General features: G+C 54.3%; 2 protein-coding genes across 3 annotated transcripts in view; both read right to left on the bottom strand.

The window, feature by feature from the left end:
- Nucleotides 1-107: 107 nt before the first annotated feature.
- On the bottom strand, nucleotides 108-9,346 carry EGLN2 (egl-9 family hypoxia inducible factor 2). Its single transcript, XM_037041994.1, has 6 exons — nucleotides 9,259-9,346; nucleotides 7,125-8,200; nucleotides 1,706-1,825; nucleotides 1,208-1,344; nucleotides 953-1,020; nucleotides 108-719 (listed from the first exon to the last, which is right to left on the bottom strand). Exons 2-6 carry the CDS (start codon nucleotides 7,959-7,961, stop codon nucleotides 664-666), a joined length of 1,218 nt encoding a protein of 405 aa, XP_036897889.1. The 5' UTR covers nucleotides 7,962-8,200; nucleotides 9,259-9,346; the 3' UTR covers nucleotides 108-663.
- A 1,496-nt stretch (nucleotides 9,347-10,842) lies between these two features.
- RAB4B (RAB4B, member RAS oncogene family) overlaps nucleotides 10,843-19,803 on the bottom strand; it is a 33,729-nt gene continuing 24,768 nt past the window's right edge. Inside the window, exons 3-10 of one of the 2 annotated variants that reach the window (XM_037041988.1) lie at nucleotides 19,465-19,533; nucleotides 18,114-18,194; nucleotides 17,710-17,824; nucleotides 16,271-16,333; nucleotides 16,027-16,181; nucleotides 14,899-14,994; nucleotides 14,673-14,803; nucleotides 10,843-11,224 (exon numbers count right to left, since the gene is read on the bottom strand). In XM_037041988.1, coding sequence (XP_036897883.1) covers nucleotides 14,688-14,803; nucleotides 14,899-14,994; nucleotides 16,027-16,181; nucleotides 16,271-16,333; nucleotides 17,710-17,824; nucleotides 18,114-18,194; nucleotides 19,465-19,480 — 642 coding nt within the window. In that variant the 5' untranslated portion in view covers nucleotides 19,481-19,533 and the 3' untranslated portion in view covers nucleotides 10,843-11,224; nucleotides 14,673-14,687. Of the gene's footprint in view, nucleotides 11,225-14,672; nucleotides 14,804-14,898; nucleotides 14,995-16,026; nucleotides 16,182-16,270; nucleotides 16,334-17,709; nucleotides 17,825-18,113; nucleotides 18,195-19,211; nucleotides 19,271-19,464; nucleotides 19,534-19,803 lie in introns of those variants that run through there. The other variant, XM_037041989.1, reaches the window with a different exon arrangement.

The following is a 19,803-nucleotide window of genomic DNA, read 5'->3' as shown; positions in this document are numbered from 1 at the left end:
ACCCCCTGCTCACTGACCTCAGCCCTCCTTACATACTTTAATGAATATCCTGAACTGCAGATGGAGGAATCTCCTTGCCAAACAGGGGGGGCGGGGTGTCAGATGTGTGCAGCTCTGAGGTAAACATTTATTTCTTGGCTGACAGGACTGTCACACCCATGCTCCTCCCAGCACCTATTATCCTGCCCAAGCAGCGGCAGCCTAGTCAGAAGGGTGCCATGGCCAAAGGGTTGGGAGTCACTTCACATTCCAGGCTGGAAAAGTGGGGGGGCATGGGGATACTAACCCCCACAAACCTTTGCCAGCAAGAGGCCATGACTCACTTCAACCCCAAATCCTGCATGCTGGTGGGAGATGGCAACGCCCCCTTCCAGCTCTCCACACCTGAGAGGAGCATGGCCAGACAGGGCAGGACACAGACCCCCGGCTCTAGTAACGGTAGCCCCCGCCCCGAGAACAGGGCAGCACAGGTCTCTTCCCCTCAGCCCTCAGCGACTGAGGAAACCCTCCACACCAGGCGGGACAGAGGCAAAGTCGGAAGCAGCAGCGGTGGCAGGGAAGGAGCAGACACCGAGACTGGCGGGCTGCTGGCCGGGCAGCACCGGCCCAGGGCTCTCCTGAAGTCAGGGCAGGCTTTCTGTCCATGCAGCTCTGCGATGGCCACTAGGTGGGCGTAGCTGGCTGAGATACAGGTACTTGAACACCTTTCTGTCCTGATGCTGGTGGGAGGGAGAGGCACAGGAGATAGTGAGTCATCCAGGAAGGGACCAAGAGGCCACAGAAAAGCTGGGGTTCTAGGAGAGTGGCTGCCCAGGGAAGGTGGTCAGAGGTGAGAAAAAAGGTGGCAGAATTTAGTAAAAGACTGACAAGGTAGATGAGGTGGCTCAAGGCCTGGTGCGGTCATGGAATAGGAAGGACTTGAGGCAGGGGACACCGTTTGGGAAGCAGGTACCTAGCTGATACTTGTCTTTGGCTGCTGCTCGCTCCTTGGCATCAAAATACCAGACCGTGATGGCGTACCTGGGGACCAGAGCAGAGCCGAGGGCAGTGAGAGAGCACTTCAATTCCAGCCACTGCACCCACAGGGACATCAGAGTCCACCCTCCGAGCCTGACTCTGTCCCCACCTAGGCCCCCTCTCAGTACTTGATCACACTGTAGTCATTCGGGGGTAGCACCTGGGCATGGCCCAGAAGCATGGGTCATACCTGGTAGCATAGGCTGGTTTCACCTCATGAGGGTTCCGCCGGTCAGACCAGAAAATGAGCAGCCGGTCAAAGAGCGGCTCGATGTTGGCTACCACGGGCCGGCCCTCGGGGAAGATCTGCAGCAGGCCGCCATGCACCTGGGGCAGACCGGAGGATGAGGTGGGAGCTGGCCCGGCCCGCCCCCCAGGAGCCCACCAAAAGCACAGCAACAATACAGACCCCTCTCCCACCACACAGCCTCTTAAAAATGAGTGAGGGCCCAGAGTTTGCATCCCCATGGAGATGGGCAGGAAGCTACAAAGTAAGACAGGAAATGGAAGGGGGCGTTCATCAGGCCTGGGGGTGGGCAGACTGCTCCATTCCCAGCCAAGAGCCGGGACAGATTCCCCCACCCCACTGCGGGCTGAGAAGGACCAGAGAAGGCTGGAAGCTGAGCTGGCAGTGGAAAGCGAAGTGGATGCACAACACCCCGTCTCCATCCTCACCCCCACACCCTACCTTGATGTCCCAGTTCTGATTCAGGTAATAGATACACGTGATGCAGCGCCCATCACCGTGGGGATTGTCAACGTGCCTCACGTACCCCAGCCCGTTGCCTGGGTAACACGCCACCATGGCCTGGCAGAGACAGATGGAAGTGGTTTACTGGAGCTAGGTAGAGACATCTGGGGAAGCAGCCATTACCTCCTCTTTCTTATCCTCCCTACCCCTCATCTCTGACTCCTCAGGGGTCCTGGGCTCCAACCCCCAAACGTTCACCCTTTTTAGCCAAGCCTCCATCCACTGGAAATCTCAACTCCAGGGCCTCAACAGCCCCTCCCTCCCCACACCCCCCACAGATGCTGGCCCTCAGGGAAGGGGCCCAGAAAGGAACTGTGGGTTTCATTTTTTAAAAACATCTGACCCCACTTCAGACATTTCAGCAGAATAAAGCCACTGTACAGGCTGCTTGGTGTGCAGTGGCGTGGCCTCATAGTCCTACATCAGAGGTTCCTCCCCTTGGCTGCAGAGTGGAACCACCTGGTACGCTGACACTTAGGCTCACCTTAGAGGTTCTCATGTACTTGGTCTAAGATGGAACCTGGATTTTTTTTAATCGTCACCCGAGGATATGTTTATTGACTTTGCAGAGAGAGGAAGGGAGAAAGAAACATCAATGTGAGAGAGAAACAGCAGGTGGTTGCCTCCTGTAAGTGGCCAGACTGAGGATCGAACCGTCTACGTAGGTATGCACCCTGACCGGAGATCAAACCTTTTGCTGTACGGGCCAATGCTCCAACCAAGCAACTCAGCCAGGGCGGGAGCCTGGAATTTATTTGTATTTTTATAATCTTCACCTGAGAACATGCTTACTGATTTTAGAGAGAGGGAAAAAATGGTTGCCTCTTGTATGCGCCCCTACCAGGGACCAAATCTGCAACCTAATCTGCATGTGGTCTGACCAGGAACTGAACCCACTGGCCAGGAATTCCAGGAGCCTGCAATTTTTAAAGGTTCCCAAGGTAATTCTAATGCACAGCAATGTTGAGAACTGCTGCCCCTTACTACAAAGAGTCCCTGCTAAGTAAATTATGTCTCCTGCACATCTGAACAAGTTCCAAAACCTACAGTGTAACTAGAACCTGAGATCTAATCTCAACTCCAAGGACAGCTTGCTGGGTAGCCCTCAACAGTCCCTATCACCTGAAGAGTCCTCAACTATCTAATCTATAAAATGGGGCCAATAAAATTTGCTCTGTTTACAGCAGAGGCATTAACCCCTCTGAGAACCTAACTTTGGATGTGTTGCTCCTGACACCACCGATCTAAGAGGACTCATTCAAGGTCTTGGCTTCTGTGTGCACAGGTCTAGCCACAAGGTTCTCCCCTCCTCTCCCTGATGGCTGCCACTGCCCTGGCCAGCCCCGCCCACACCAACGCCTGGGCCTAGCCACTCAGGGGCCTTCTTCTCATCAAGAACCTGATAAAAAGGTGGATATGGTGTGAGGAAAAGGGCCCAGGTGTCCCTATAGACCTAACACCCAGATTCATTTCAGAGTAGCCACACAAGCTGTAATGTTCCGGGAAGGAGGGAAAATGACTTAACTTCCTGTCTCAGGTTCCTCACCCAGGACATGGAGCTGACAGCTACTTCTCAGGTTGTTGTGGGAACTAAACAAGATATAAACTGGAAGGCACCCAGCATGGTGCCCACCACACGACAGAAACCCGAATCACAGGCCGAAACAGAGAGTCCCAGTCCTACCCAAAGCCACTGGATGAGGCACGTAAGGAAACACTGACGTGAGAACCCTCCAGCTCCTATCCAGCTGGAGACCATCTGTCCTGACACCTAGAACCAGACGGAGGCCAGGCCACTGCTCCCCACTAACACTCAGCTACAACTGTGGGGCACAGTCCGGCAAGATAACCGTGAGATAAACATTACTGATCAGAAAGATCAGTGTCTCTTGCCAAACAGCTCGCTAAGCACCCCAAGGCAGGCCAGGTGGACTCAACCCCCACACGTCATTCCCAAGGCTCACTGTGGCATGGACATAAACCACTCTGCCCTACACATGTGCACCTGACCCACCGCAGCACCTGCCCCAGGACAGAGGCCAGGAGAGCTGCCCCGGGGCGAGGCCACCCAGGAGTAAAGAGCACTCCTGTCCCTGCGGCACAGGAGCACAGGTAGTGAGCAGCCCCCACACCCCCAGGCTTGGAAGGAGCCCCTTCTTTGCACTGTTCATTCCCTGCACATGGGTCAGCGCTCTGAGCAAGCACCTCACCAGGAAGAAAGAACACGCTGCGGCCCGAGTAGCCTGGAATCAGTGAGTCACTGATTAGGGATGGGCAAGGCCTCCCCGTTAGAGTGCAAGCAGAGACCCTGCTGGTTTGGCATGAGGAGGGTGGGGAGAGGACTCCGTGCTGTGACCTCTTCCCCAACAGCCCACCCCCACACACAGCAGTCAGAGGCCTTTTCTTCAGCTCTTCATTGCTCAAATCCCTTCCAGCACCCAATGCATCACGGAAACACACAAAATACAAAGTCCTAACCACAGTCTCCATGGTCACCAACCACCTCTCCTGGCCCCATCACTCTGCTCCAGCCTCTGGGGCTTCATGGCTGTTCTCTGATCAGGCCAAGCTCAATCCCAAGGCCTTTGCGCAGGACTGGAACATTCTTCCCCCATCCTTTGTTATTCCCGTCTCAGGTCAAGGGGCACCTTGAGCGCTCTAGCTGAAGGTACCTGGGCTGCCTTTCCTCCCCACCCTTCAGTGTGAAATCAACACAGGTGCTTGTTTACCTAGTACTGGCCCAACAAGTAGTCCCATGGAAGCCCCTGGGGCCAGGCCTAGCTCCCTAGTGCCCAGGAGGTAGCTGCTGACTAAAAGCACTCCTCTGGGCCTCCAATGCATTCTGCCCTGGGCACCGTCATTCAGGGTCACCCACCGTGCAGCAGGGGTACCCTCTGGAGTCTGGCATGGAATAGGGCTTGTACACAAAGGCTGGGCACAGAAGCAGCCCCTTTAAGGCCACACCCTGCCCCCACATACACACACCATAGGGAGTGGAGGGTGGAAGCGTACTCTGGCCCCAGAGAAGCATCTACTTCCTCCCCCACAAGGGAAAGGCACAACAAGCAAAGTGACATGGAAACATGGAAACTTGTTCCTCACCCTTCCACCTCAGGGAAGGGACAGCTGGGATCAGAGCCAGCAAACTGAAGAGTTAAAGGCTATTGGTGACAGTGTGCCCAAAGCCCCCCCCCCCACACACACACACCCCTGAAGCTAGAGACTGAGCCAATGACAGCAGGCCCCATCCCCAAGCTGCTCTTAAAGGGGCAAACCAAGCCCGTCAGGCCCTCTCAGAGGTCCCTAATGTGAATGAAGGTCAACCCTCTCCCACCTATAGGCCACCTGAGTAGAAGGACCAGGGAAGAAAAGGACCTCTACTCAGAACCATCAAGAGCAGGCTGTTGCTGGCCCTAGTCATACAGGCGACCAGTGTACCCAGCAACGCTATGGCCACCCACCCCAGCACCCTACACCATCTTGCTGCAGAGCCTGGGGAGACAGTCCAGATGCAGCCCTTCGAAGGCAGGGAAGCATGGAGTTGCTGTCTCACTGGGGCAGGGGAGGGTCCAAGAGGAACTCCAGTGATTGGGTGGCTCCTCCCCACCCTTCTCAGTCCAGGCTGGCTTACCTTCCAGGGCAACAGAGGTCACCTAGGGCTAAAAAAGTCCCCCCTCAAATCCTAGCCAGGGCTCTATCCTCAACCACATCCAAGGCATCAAGGAGAACACGATCTGCTCCTTCAACCCTCCCCTTCCCTCCAAAATGCTACAGACCAGCTGGGGACTTAGCCTGATTTTCCTACCCTGTGGATGAGCAAAGGCTCAGAGAAATGTCCTGCCCTGGGCCCTTCAGCCTTTGTGGTCTACCTCCTGCAAGGACAGGGAACCCTGGGGTGAAGCTGCTGAGCACCCTGTGACCAGGGAAACTCCCGCTAATCTCTCCTGCCCTCGAAGGCCAGCCTAGGGAGGGGCCCCCTTTGGCTCTCCAGCTATCAAGTAACAGGAGGGAGAGGGAAGTAGGACAAGTTCCAGCTGGGGTGGGGAGGACACTGGTCCCGGCCCCAGGGGAGCCCTGGTCCCCAAGCCAGCTCCAGCCTACAAGGGACGCTGCAAAGAGGCAGAACCCGAGATGCGATCTGAAAAAGCAGGCAGGGGACATCAGGAGCACAACCTCATGCCTGAAGGGCAGAACACAGCCAGTGCCATCAGCCCCGCATCAGTGGTGTTGTGCAGTGGGCGCTCACTACAGAGCTTCTCCCAAATGACACCAAGCCTTGGACTCAAGGCTGGGGCCCTCACACCCCTCGGGGAAGAGCACTATTGTGTCAGCAGGCTGGAAAGGCCCTATGGACCGCTGTCCTGTGTGGAGCTCCTGGCCCAGGTTCTTGAACAAGCAGAGCAGCTGGAGGTCCAGGAAACTCTGACAAACTGCCACAAACTCTAATCAAATCAGCATTTTTCTTAAGAGAATAATGTAAAATGGCAGATTTTCAGAAAAGCCCAGGGCCTTAAAAAAGATTAGTAACCACTACTTTAAAAAAAAGGGGACCAAGATGAGACACAAAGGGGTTCAAGGAACAGACCACAGTCAGACAGAAAGGATGGACAACAGGGACTAGGACAGGGAGGAATTCGAAAGACAGGGACATGACCTCCACCCCAGTCAGCAGATAGCCACCCAGTGCCACCCCAGGAAGCCGCCCTTGACGCGGATGCCATAGTATGGCACACAGAGCACAACGCAGCCCAGCACCAGGAGCAGCGGGCAGCGCCTCCCCCCTCAGCCTGGCACTGGCCTCACTACTGCCACCCTCCCCCTCCACCTCATCGTTCTGCCTGGGAGACAACGGACAGACCAGAAACAGACGGAGGACAGGACGAACTAGACAGGCCAGCTGATAAGAATGGATGAAAGGATGGGGCAACAGGGAGGATGAAGGCAGGGACAGACTGACGTTCACAGACACACAGAAGCAGAAACATGTGCCTATCTACATGGACCATTCTTGGTCTGGGGCCCGTAAAAAGACATCAGGAGGCTGCGAACCCCAACACAACCCACACACAGGTATGAACGTCAGCACCTCTCCTCAGGTTCTTCAAGAGGATCCCTGGAGATCAAGGAGCACTGTGGCTACAGGCCAAACCCCTGATATACGGGTGCACAACCTATAGCCCACAGAAACAAAGCACACAGACCCTGAGAGTCTCCACAGGGAGTAACAGCCCAAAGCGAATTCCAACATTTCCTCCACCGGAGCTGCCTAAACCCTTCTGTGACCTCTGAGGCGTCTCCAAACCCACTGGAGCTCAGACCACAAGGCACCCGACAAATGCATGCTGGGCAGCCTTACCTTGGTGCGCCCGTTGATGACGTAGCCGCCCAGCCGCCCGGCGCAGTGCCGGATCACAGTGTCCACATGGGCCATGAGGGCCCCGATGCTTCGGCAGCCTGGCTCATGGCCTTCCACCCAGGCAATCTGGTCCCCACGGATGCTGCGTGGCGGGATAGCCCGCTGGCTCACTAGCTGCCCATCACGCAGGCGCCCGCCTCGCTTCAGGGCCTCTACCTCAGCCAACACACGGCTACCCAGTGCCGCCCCCAAGAAGCTGTCCTTGACACAGATGCCATAGTACCGCATGCAGGGCACAATATAGTCCAGGGCCAGGCGCTCAGGTGCAGCAGGCAGCTCCTCCTCCCTCAGGCCAACACTGGCCTCACCACGGCCATTGCTGCAGCCTATGCTGCCCTCCCCCTCTTCCTCTGCTTCCTGGTTCTCTTGCCTGGCCCAGGGACGCTTGCTGGGTGCAGGTGCATCCCCACCATCCTCTGCCCATTTCCGCTTGGGGGCCTCAGGCCGGGCACCCTGAGCTGCCAGTCGCTGGCACCCCTTGGTGACCAGTGCCGCAGCACCCTCACTCTGCAGTGGCCGCAGCTCGCCACCATCCTGCCCACCGAAGCCTTCTGGCAAGGGGCTGGTTGTGGTGGAAGTGGCTGTGGCTCTGGGGATCCCACTCCCCGCCGAGGCCTCAGCAGGTGCTCCTGGACGGTGGTAGGAGGGTAGCAGGGGACACGGCAGGTACCTCTCTACCCCCATCCTGGACCGGCCAAGCTCCAAGGGCTCTGACACAGAACTTGGCAACTGAGGGAGAGCCTGGCTCAGGGGCTGTGGCTCGCACGGGCTGTCCATGGCAGCAGCGTCTTCATCCCCCGGGCATGGAGGGCACGGCCCAGGCCCATGGTGCCACCCTCCTGCACTGCCTCCTCCTCCTCCACTTGATGCAGCCGGAGGCCAGGGCGGCCGGGCCGGGTGTGGGGCAGGGTGAGGCAGGGCAGGTGGCAGAGGCTCTTCTTGTGCCCTGGGGGTGCTCGCTGGTCCCCAAGTCCTCTGCTGTCCCTAGGGGTTTGGGAAAGGATCTGTCAGGGTGCCTGGAGGGAGAGAGAAAAAAGGGATATTCGAGGAGCTAGAGGCAGGCAGGCAGGCTGGCTGGTCGGAAGGGTAAGGGGTGGAGGGGCAGTAAAAAGCAGACAAACTTGGCTTCTGAGACCCCCAAACCTGAGCCAACTTGGGGAGAGAATACCCTGGGAATTCTGGGGGTGGGGGTCACTGACAGACAAGAGTCAGTGAGAGGAACAGCTGGAGGAGTAAGGCTGAGATGACCCAAGACAGAGGACTACGGTGGGGGCTGGAGGAGAGATCATCCTCACACTGAGACAGACAAACAGAAAAGAGGGAGGGGCCTGAAGTAGAAAAGGAACGGTGAAGGAGTAGGGAGCAGAGATGAATAGGGGTGATTTTCCTGGGGGGCTCCAGAGAAGCAGAGGGGAGCTGGGGGTGCAGAGGAAACTGGGGAGTTCAGAGACAAAGAGAACAGGAGGGGTTGTGGAGGTGGGGTGGGGACAGAGACAGAAAAACAAACCACAGAAAAGCTGGGAGGGAGGGCCTGAGCCGGCCGGACAGACCGGGGTGGCGGGGTCGACTCTACCCCAACGGGAGGAAGCCTGTTGGGGGTTGACACACACCCAGACGGAAGGAAGGTCCTGAGACACAGACGTACGGAAGGGAGTCGCGGGAGGAGGGTGCACAGAGACAGAAAAGGCGGAGATGGGTTCAAGCACTCGGAGACAGGACTAGGGAAAAAAGCACCCCCTCCCAACTCCCTTTGGCACCAGCACTTAAGCCCCATCGGGGCGCAGAGGGCGATGGAGGCAAGACCTAGGGGCAGCTAAGACCCCTGGCCCTCCCCTCCCCCTCCGCCAGGCCTGCGCTCCCCGCTGCCACCTCAACCCTTGCCAAAGCCGACACTTGATGTACCCGTCGCGCGATTCCTCCCCCACGCCCCACCCCCATTCCCCCCTCCCTAGGGTCGCCAAGCTCCATAACTGCCGGCCCGGCGCGCGTCCCCACACCCCGGCCGGCACGCGCTGGTGTCCCAACTTGAACACCCTCTCAATCCGGCTCCCTTCCCTTCCCGAGGTCTCCTCACCGAGCTTTTTCCTCCGACCCCGGCGCCTCCGTTTGTGCCAGCCGCCCTGCGCCGCACAGCGCGCCATACCCCGCCCCCACCATCCGCGACGCTCCGCCCCCGCCTCTCCCGGTGGGTACGTGACCGCGCCCGAGCTGAGGACACAGTGCGCAGGCGTCAGCCGAGCAGGGCGGAGCGAGGACGTTCAGAACAGCCCCAATTGAAAAAGGGGAGATGGGCCAGGGGACTCAAGGCTCATTTGCATTCTATGCTCTGCCCTTTTTGCTCGCGAGGGGAGGAACACAGTAAGAAAGGGCTGAATCAGGGAAAGGGAGTTGTTGCTAATGTTATTAAAACGACATGGGAGGGATATGCAAATAAGGTTGTTTACATAAACAACCCCATCCCCTCACAGCGAGAATGCTGAGGAATGAGTAGCCGGGCCGGGGCGTTATGCATATTATTGATGTAATTTACATGGAAAGCTCCGCCTTCTCACCATTCAAGAATAGAGATGAGATATTGAGAAATGTCGGCACAGGTAGTTGGGAAAGGTATGTAAATTAACACGTCAATGATAATGTACACAAAGCCTTTATATAACGGAGGGAAAACGTGAGAAACGTCCTTGGGAGGAGGGAGAGTGCGCTGGAAGGGATGTACGGATGTATCATAAGCCACTCGGCCCTTGCCCCTTGAGACAATTGGGGGAGTAAGAATAAAGCAACCTAGGAAAGCTATTGCACAGAAGGTAAAAGACACAGGACAGCCTCGGGTCTTTTAAGAACATTTTTGGCTACTGGAACTGGAAAGACTGTACTGATGAGGTAATTTAAATGCCCCGCCTCCTGAACCTCACCTAGGCTAAGCAGACTCGGGCCTCTTGGGTGTGGGTTAAAGCTGACTCGGGGATGACTGAGCAGTTGGGAGTGTCCAGAGGGGACTTCGCCTGTCCTCACCAGAGCATTTGGTGTGTGTGCAAAGATAACGCAAAGATAATGTGCCGGACTCCAGTATGCACAAGAGTCCAGGTTGCACAAGGGCCCACACAGTGCTGAGGGACACACACAGAAAGGGTTCATGGTCACCCACAGGTGTATGAAAGGAGCCAAATTCACATCCAAACACAGAGACCTCAGAGGCATACATGCACACTCACACACACAAGTCAGACACTGCCTGGGACGTTCAGGCATTAGACCTGCGTAGGTATTACCCACAGACCTGAATTCTTATTCATGTTGTTTGTTGTCCCAAGCAACACCAGCCTCATGAACACAATCACTGACGACACAGTCATCACAAACAACAGTGTATATACATAAGCAACACGCAACACACATGCCTACAGATACCATTAATCATGGCACAAACACAGGGTCATCCATGATCCATATGCGGGCCTGCAGCACACACAGTCACAAAATGTGTACACAGTGACAGACTCCCTCTACAACAGGCCCCTCAGTCATGGAGTCAGTGTGTACCTCCACAGCATGTCCTACCCAGAAACATGGCTCCGAACATCAGGACACTTGATATTCTATCAGGTACCCCTTCTGCCTCCCCTCCATCCTGGCCACCCCAACATGATGGAGGCCAAGACACAGGTATAAACAATGCTTTATCGGGGTGGGGTCAGGGGACAGGCCTCCAGGTAATAAATAACTTGTACTCACAATGGCAGCAGGGCCAGGGGAGCTGGGGCCAAACGGCCCTGGTCTCAGGCTTTGGGAACTCTTTGAGAATGGTTAGGAGTTCAAGGAGGATAGGGAGTAGCCAAGACAGAGGAAGCAGCAGCAGGTATGGATTCCCCCTTCCCCTGTGGCTCAGTCTTGCCCCTCAGCCAGGCTCCACCAAGCAAGGGAAGGGGGAGAAGTGTCCGGGCAGCTTCTGTGGGGCCAGGGCAAGTGAGGGGCTCAGCCTCCAAGGGCCTGGGTCTGGACCCCAGCTGGAAGGACAGGGCTGGTCCTGGAGAACAGGTGAGCTGAAAGAAAAGTGTAAGGTGAACTGGAAATATCCTGGCTCTGTCCAGCCTGTGTGTCTGTCTCATTTCTGGGTATCCTTCTGCCCTCCTATCTGTGCCCGTCCCACCATACCTTTCTTTTTCCCCGAGTTTCTACATTATCTGTCTATCTTTCTATTTCTTATCTGCATGTAATTTGTGGCACTCTCTCTTGAGGGTTTCTCCCTGACTGTTTGTTTCCCTCAGAGAGCTGTCTCCTTGAGTCTGCCTCCTTGTGTCTAAATATCATAGCCCCACATTTGTATCTCTGTGCCCTTCTATAGTCCTGGATTACGCTGGGTCCAGGTCCCAGGATTTTTCAAACTCAGGAGACACATTGTTAGCAGTTCTTGCTTTGCTGCAGACAGCATTACCTGGGAGCTTCCAGAAATTCTGAAATCACTTCAGAATCTCTGGGGTGCGGGCCAGGCTTCAGCAGCCGTTAAAGCTTTCCAGGTGATTCCAATGTGCATCACTGAGTTAGTGGGGTAGGAAATCAGTTTGGTGGGCCTTGACCAATGTTTTATTGAAAAAGAATAAAATGGGCCCTGGCTGGTGTAGCTCAGTGGATTGAGCGCGGGCCTGTGAACCACACGATCGCGGTTTGATTCCCAGTCAGGGCACATGCCTGGGTTGCAGGCTAGTTCCCAGCAGGGGACACATGAGAGGCAACCATACATTGATATTTCTCTCCCTCTCTCCTTCCCTTCCCCTCTAAAGATAAATAAAATCTTTTTTTAAAAAAGAAAAAGAATAAAATGGAATAAAAAGAAAATATCAGACTACATCATATGTAATAATACTGGTCCACGGAAATAGAAAGCAGATGAGCAGGTGCCAAAGACTGGGGGACGTAAGGAATGACTGCTTAACGGGTGTGAGGTTTCCTTTCAATGAAATGTTCTGGAATTGTACAGAGGTGGTGGTTGTACAATCTTGTGAAAATACTAAATGCCACTGAATGATACACTTCAAAATGTCTATATTTATCTTATGTGAAGATCCCCTCAATTTTTAAAAGAATATTAGTGCTAGGAAAACATGTGTGTCGGTTTTATATGTGTGTGACTGTATGAGATTAACACATATTTCCTCCTGCAGATGGCAGTCGACAAAGTTTGAAAAAGCATCATCTTATATTTGATTCCCTGAGGGCAAACCCTGGAAGAGATCCTGTGCTAAGCCCTGGAGTCGAAGAGTACACACTCATCCATTTCCGCACAGCCAGAGTCTTTAAATGGATAAAAAGAAGAAAAATAATAAACAGCCCTTGTTTATGAGTCTTTACCAGTGTCAGTCCCTGTTCTAAACACTTTACATGAATTAACTATTTATTTCTCTCAACAGCCACAGAAGGCAGGACTGTTACTGAGGAAACCAAGGCCCAGCGAGGTTCAATGATTTGCCCAGAGTCACCTAGCTGCAAGTGACAGAGTGGGAGTTTAAATGCAGACAGTCTGGCTCTGGACTCTGTGATCTGTCACCTCCTTTCCTTCTCACACGGAGAAGACAAACGCCGTACAAACAATAAGTTGTGAGACCACCAGCAAGAGGCATTGACCCCGTTTGGGACAAAAGTTCTTGCAGCAGGAGTCGTATTAGCAGAGACCAGATGATGAGCGGGAGTTGGGGTAAGAAAGGAGGCGGGGGGGCCAGGTGCCCCCAGTAGAGGCACAGCAGGTGGAAAAGCACGGAAGTGAAAAGGAGCTCTGCCCAAAGAACTCACCCTGGACCCCCCTCTCTCAAATTCCATATTCATTCACAGGAAATCACATTGGCCCTGCCTTCAAAGCGTATTCCAGCATAACCCCTTTTCCCCACCGCCACTCTGGAGCTGCTAATGGCTGTGAAGGGAAGTGAAGCACACAGGGGAGAACTGGGAAGATATTCACACCCCCCAGAGAGGTAAGGATGGGACCAAATCCTGTAGGATCTTGCAAGCCTGTCAAAAAGTTTGAAACAAGCCCTGGCTGGTGTAGCGTAGCTCAGTGGGTTGAGCGCGGGCCTGCAAACCCCACGATCGCGATTCGATTCCCAGTCAGGGCATATGCCTGGGTTGCAGGCCAGTTCCCAGCAGGGGACTCACGAGAGGCAACTATACATTGATATTTCTCTCCTTCTCTCCTTCTCTCCTTCCCTTTCCCTCCAAAGATAAATAAATAACTTTTTTAAAAAAAGTTTGAAACAAACAAGGGGTTCTGAAGAGGGGGGAGGAGGTTAGCAGGAAAGAGAGGGAAGGAATGGTGTTCCTGGCAGAGGGAATGGAATTGAGCAAAGACCCAGAGAGATAGAAAGAACTCCACTGTGGCTGCAGTGGCCTGAGAAGTGGGGAGATACAAGTTGAGGCAGGTGGGGGTGGCAGGGGCCAGACCTGCAGAGTCAAACATCAGGCTCAGGAGCCTCAGCTGTCTCCCATGGACCCTGGGAGCCAGGAATAGTTTTAAGCAGGGGAGGGACAGGGTAGATGTGCTTTAGAAAGGCCCAGTGGCTACAGCGAGAGGGGACAAGACTGGCCAAAGAGAATAGGCAGGATGCAGACCTTATTGACATCTCAACACTTCCTCTGCCCCCACCGTAGTCCTGTCCACCATCGTCTCTCACCCTGACTTTGCAGTAGCCTCCTCTCGGGTCTCCCAGCAACCATCCCTGCCCCCCCCACAGTACCCCACTACATGCAGTCAGAGGGACCCTGTGAACACCTGAATCAGATCCCATCCTTCCTCTGCTCAGAGCCCTCCTACGGCTCCCATCCCACCCAGTGTTTAAGCCAGAGTCCTCCCTGTGGCCCAGAAGGCCCTAATTGATCTGCTGGCCTCCACTCATGACCTCATCTCCTGCTGTACCACCCCCTCAACACACACACTCTACTCCACTCACGTTAGCCTCCTTGGTCTTCCTCACCCATTCGAGGCATGACCCTGCCTTGGGGCCTTTACACTGGCTGTTCATTCTTCCCCCAGGCCCCATATGACCCCCTCCCTTACCTCCTTTGAGTCTTTGTTCAAATGTCACCTTATCAGTAAGGCCTTGCCTCATCATCCTGTTCAAAATTCCATTCTTCCATCTCCCCACCCCATCTTGCCCCGCAAAGCTTGTATCTCCCTAACAACTATGTAATTTACTTATGTATTTGTTTGTCTGTCTCCTCCATGAAGGCAGGTACTTTTGTCTGTATCTGTCTCAACTAGTGACTTGAACAGAGCCTGGCACACAGTAGATGCTCAATAAATATTTGATAAATTATGAATGGGAGGATCAGAGATCCAGGACAGAGAGCTAGCTGTGGGATGGAAAGGACTTCCTGTGGCTTTGCAATTTTCTTTCTCCCTGTTTCTCTTGTCATCCTTCCTTTTCTGTGTCTCTGTCTCTGCTCCATATTCCCCCTTGCCGGGAGACCACCCCTGCAGTCCCTGAGTCCCCAGTATCCCACCTGGCTCCACAGGTCTCAGCAGCCACAGGGCTGAGGGGCCACAGCCTGAGCGCTCCGCGGCTGCCGCAGCTGGCGAAGGGAAGCATCACCGTACTGAATGCCTGAGCCCATCCTCTCAGGGTCGAGCTCACCTAGGGGAGAGTGGAGAGGGGAGAGGTCAGGACTGGCCTCTTGGAAACCTCTAGCTCCTGCCTTCCACTCCCACTCCGGTCAGTCCGGGCCTCACCTGAGTCAATCTTGTTCAGGATAGTGCGGGCACACTTCAGGAAAGCCTCTTCCACGTTCTCCCCTGTGAGAGCGCTAGTTTCCAGGAACATTAGCTCTGGGGGCAGATACTCAGCAGGTCAGGGCCTCAGAATGTTTCCATCCTCCAGTCCAACTATAACCCGCTGCCTCTCACTCTGTTCCTCAAATGTGCCACCTTTGCCTTCACTCCCTGCCTTTGTACGCACCATTCCTCTGCCATGAATGAATGCCCTTCTCCCCACCCAACGCTTCCTTCATAGCTCCACTTATACATCTCTTCCTCCAGAAAGTCCTCCCTGACCTCCCAGAATAGGTCAGGCACCTCCTCAGGGCTCCCATGGGCCCCTGTGTCTCCCCCAGCCAGCCCTGAGCCCTCTGGGCTGTCACTGTCTAGAAATGGGCCTGCCCACCTATACCCCACTGGACTGAGGGCTGGGCCCAAGACTTCGACGCTGTGCCCTAGGCACCAACTAGCAAGGCGTAGGTCCACCAAAGTCCACCCATCAGCCAAGTGACAAGGCCTCAGAGTAAGTTAAAAGCCAGGATCAAAACCTACACCTTTCTGAGGGCAAATCCTCCTCTAAACCTGGAGGTTACAAACGAAGAAAAGTGGACAGACCCTATGCAGGCAGACATTTGGCCAACATGACGTTTTCAAATGGGTTTGTACTTGCCTACTTTTTAACATGAGTGTGAGTCTTGCCAGTGCCTGCTAACCTGAGGTCAACCCCGTCCTCTCTTCTTTATTCACAAAACGTGCCTGTCCTTAGGACCATTAGAATTTGCAGTCTCTACCTTAACACCAATACTCTGCACCTCACCACAGTGGTTGAAACCTTCTTAGCAGCCATCATTATCAAGTGCCTGCTCCATCCAAATAGTGAATGCTTTCCATGAACCATGTCCCTTACCCATCATGCAGGGTGAGAGACAGAAACATTGTGAGCCCCACTTTCTAGTGAGGACCAGAGCAGTCACATGGTGCGCATTTGAACGCACACCTCTAAACGTCCACATTCTCCTGCTGGGCACAGCCATAGAGAGCCAGGAGGCCCATGGACCCAGTGGACTGCCCTCCGTCCCTGCAAGCCCACCACATGGCTCTCACCATTCTCCTGGGCAAAGCGGGAGGCCTCCAGGAAAGTGACCTCACGCTCAGGGTCCAGGTCCTTCTTGTTGCCACAAAGGATGACCACGATGTTGGGGCTGGCCAGTGTGCGGGCATCAGTCAGCCAGGCAGCCAGGGAGTTGTAAGTCTCCCGGCTGTGGAGAAGGAAAAAAAAGGGAGGTGGGCACAGGAGAGAGGCTGCCCTGGCCCTGCCCCGCCCTACCCATTTCCCCCCCGCACCCACCTGGTAATGTCATACACCAGCAGGGCTCCGGCTGCCCCTCGGTAGTAACTCCGTGTCACTGACCTGTGGGGCCAGGAGGACCCAGTCACCCTGGAGGCTGGGGTCTGTCCCAAGACTGCCCCCCTCTGCGGAGAGAGACTGGTGGTTCGAAGGCCCCCCTTCACTGCTGGCCCACCCCCCCCAAACCTGGCATGGTCTGACCTCACTACAGTGCCTCTCTACCTCACAGCTTCTGCCTCCCTCAATCTCCGTCTCACTTAGTTCTCCATCTGTCTGCCTCTGAGTCTCTCCCTGTCTTTGACTCTCTCTGGGTACCTGTCTTTCTGTATTTCTTTACTGGTGTGTATGTGTCTTTAAATCTCTATTTCTGTCTGACTCTGGCTCTCTCATGCTCACTCTTGGTTTCCCAACTACTCATTCATTCAACATTTGTGGTCATCTCTTTGCCTAGTCCTGGCAAGATGCTGTGCAACTACCTCTGCCTGTCCCTCTCCTGCTGTGTGGCCCCTTCCCAGTGTGGCCAACTGTTTGCATCTCCCTGTGTCACCAGCCTGGGTCTCTCTGGAACTCATGCAATCATTCCACAAGCATTTAGTGAGCACTCACTGCAAACCCAGTTCATGTCAAACACCTGTCCTTCCTTTGCCCTCTCCCTGCCTTTGACCTCTGTGCACCTCACACAGTGAACTAACACGTGACTATTAACTTAGCAGCTCTTCTTCATGCATTATAGTCCCTTATTCTTCTCTGTCTGTTTCTCAGACCCAGGATTTCTATGTGTCTATCACCTTTTCCTCAGACATTTCCTGAGACATTCTGTGCACTGAGCCCTACTCGTTTCTTTCTCCCCTCGCCGACACAAAAAGGTTTCTCCATCTCTCTGCTACACCTGTCCACTTCTCCCTGTCTCTGTTCTGTTTCCTTGTCTCCCTTTTCTTTATCTTCTTCTCTCTCAGTCTTTGTCTCTCCTTCTTTTTCAAGTGTTCCATTCTCTTTCTGTTTTAGTTGCTCTCTTTCCATCTCTACATTCTCATGCCCACCCCAAGTGTGTCTTTCTCTTCATACATGGTCTCTCGCTGGGCACTAGTCTCCCTCCATCCCTCCAGCCATGTGGGCCTAACTCCCATAGACTCTCTGAGGCCTGTTGGTCTCTCCCTGGCTCTCTCACTCTTTATTATGCTTCACTCTCTGTCTCTTTTCCTCTTTCTGTCTCTATTATACTCTCTCCAGGACTCCTTCTTTCTTTGGATGTAAGTACCTGCTCCTCAGTTTCCGTCTCTCTCCCTCTGCCTCACCTGCTCTCAGTGTCTCCTTGCTCCCACTGTTTGGTCTCCAAGTGTCTCTGCACACCTCTCTCTCCCATTTTCTCTCCTCTTTCCTCCTTCCCCACCACCCTCCCCACCACCCCCTCTCTCTCCTCGAAAGCCCGGCCCACTTACCGAAACCGCTCCTGGCCAGCTGTGTCCCAAATCTGTAGTTTCACAGTCTTCCCTCCCACATTGACTATCCGAGATCCGAATTCCACACCGATTGTGTGGTTGGAGTCCTGTTTGACTGGGAGTGGGAGGGCAAAAAGAGGCAGTACAAAGGCTCAGGGGAGCCTGTCCTCTAAGGCCTCCTCATCATATACAACCCCATTCTCATTGCTGGGGTGACTGAGGCTCAAGGAGGATCTGGCACAGAGCATACACCATGGCAAGGACCAGGCATCCAGCACTGGAGTTGTACCAACAGCCAGCCCTGCCCCTGCTCACCCCAATCACTGCCCACTTGCCCACACCATGCCCATGCCCATGCCCATGCCCACAGTTCAGTGCTCCCAGGATCACTCCCAGACACTCACATTTATTTTCAATGAACTGATGAAGAAGACATGATTTGCCAGTTCCTGCACTGCCAATCACCAGGAATTTGAAGAGGAAGTCTGAGCAAATGGAGCCCAAATCAGGAAAACCCAGGCAAAGAGAAAGATATAAGAGAAAATATGGAAACCAAGAGGCCATTAGAGTTACAGGGAGAGAAATAGACACCGGCAGAAACAAAGCAGTACATAACAAACAGTAACAGTTAATTCTTATATAATGCTTACAATTTACCAGCCATAGTTCTAAAGTTCTTTACCTACATCAATAGCTCACTTAATCCTCAGGGAAACTCTATGAGGGAGATGCACTGATTATTATCCTCATTTTTCAGATGAGGAAACTGAGGCCAGAAAAGTTAACTGACTTGCCCAAGGCCGCACAGCTAGGCAGAGCTGGAATTCAAACCCAGGCCAACTGTCTCAAGTCCAAGATCTTAGCTATTACCTTGCTAAGGCCTTTTATCAAGAACTACGGGGCCGGGGGTGGGGGGTGGGGGGTGGCAAATGCAGACACCTGTAATCGAAAGATGATTTTTTTCAAAAGGACTACAATCTTGCCCTTGCCCCTCACAACTTCACCTCCTACCACTCTGACTCATTTACTCCACTCTAGCCTCTAGCTTTCACTCCCTGAAGATGACAAGCTGGTTCCCACCTCAGGGTCTTTGCATTTGTTCCCTATGCTTTTCTCTATTTTCTGAATGAACGTAGCTCCCTCTGACTGCTAAACCAGTGCTCTTTCTACTGCACCCTGTCCTTCCGCCTCCTACCCATCCGTCCTGATTTTCCAATTCTAAATCCCTTCTTCCCCTCTTTCTATCCAAGGCCATGTTTCAATTCTCAAGCTTAAGCCCCACCCCTTGCCATTGCTACTAGTCCCACCCTCTAATTCAAGGACAACTAATCCCCAACCTCTTCCGGACCTCTCAAGCCATAGCAGTCCCAGAGTCCAGATCATCATCCCTTCAAGCATCCCTCAGCCCATAAAATTCCCGTCCTGCCATTCAGTCAGCCCCGCCCCATCCACTCAGGCTCCGCCCCGACATAGTAAGTCCCACCCTCTTCCTCAATGCCTACCCTGATCCATTATGACTGACTCCTTCAAATCCCGCCCCAAACTATTAAACCCACAACCAGACCCTCGGTCTCCGCCAAAATCGATTCAGTTCAGCATCAGACCCACTAAGCCCCTCCCAGCATCCACTGGGCCCTACCCCATAATACCAGACCCCGCCCCCTGACATAAAGTCCCGCCCCATCTCCACAGGCCGCATCCTTCCTGGGCCCAGACACCAGATCCCACACCCCAGCTTCTGCCCACCACCCTCACCATAGGTTTCGGCCATGACTTGGTCGCGGCCGCTTAGGGCCGCAATATGGCGCCGCTAGCAGCCGCTCCACTCTGGCTGCAGCCCCGGCTCCTTCCTACTCCTGGGGCCCGGTGCCGCCACTTCCGCCTCCACCCGTCCCTGGCACTACCCGCTAGGCCTGCGGGATACCCGGCCACGCTTCGCAAAGGCAGGGATTGGCGGACTCGGTGGCCAGGGGGTGGGACAAAAGGCGGACATTGGCGGCGTGAGGGGCCAGCCGAAAGGGGCGGGACCAAGGTAAGCAACTGGCGGAGCCAGTGGGAAGGGGCGGTGCAGAGATGCTTCGACTAGAAACGGAG

The sequence above is a fragment of the Sturnira hondurensis genome, unplaced genomic scaffold, assembly GCF_014824575.4.
Source record: "Sturnira hondurensis isolate 20B ecotype Veracruz unplaced genomic scaffold, ASM1482457v3 Scaffold0003606, whole genome shotgun sequence".
Lineage (NCBI taxonomy): Eukaryota > Metazoa > Chordata > Mammalia > Chiroptera > Phyllostomidae > Sturnira > Sturnira hondurensis.
Note: the sequence above shows the minus strand (reverse complement) of the source record. Positions and strands in the feature narration are given on the sequence as shown.

What these genes read in the sequence shown, in the direction of transcription:
- EGLN2 (XM_037041994.1), bottom strand. Translation starts at nt 7,961, where the DNA reads ATGGACAGCCCGTGCGAGCCACAGCCCCTGAGCCAGGCTCTCCCTCAG. An exon ending in ATCAGAACTGGGACATCAAG is followed by an intron (nt 1,345 to 1,705) that starts GTAGGGTGTGGG and finishes GGTCTGCCCCAG; the next exon opens with GTGCATGGCGGCCTGCTGCA. An exon ending in AAACCAGCCTATGCTACCAG is followed by an intron (nt 1,021 to 1,207) that starts GTATGACCCATG and finishes TCTGGTCCCCAG; the next exon opens with GTACGCCATCACGGTCTGGT.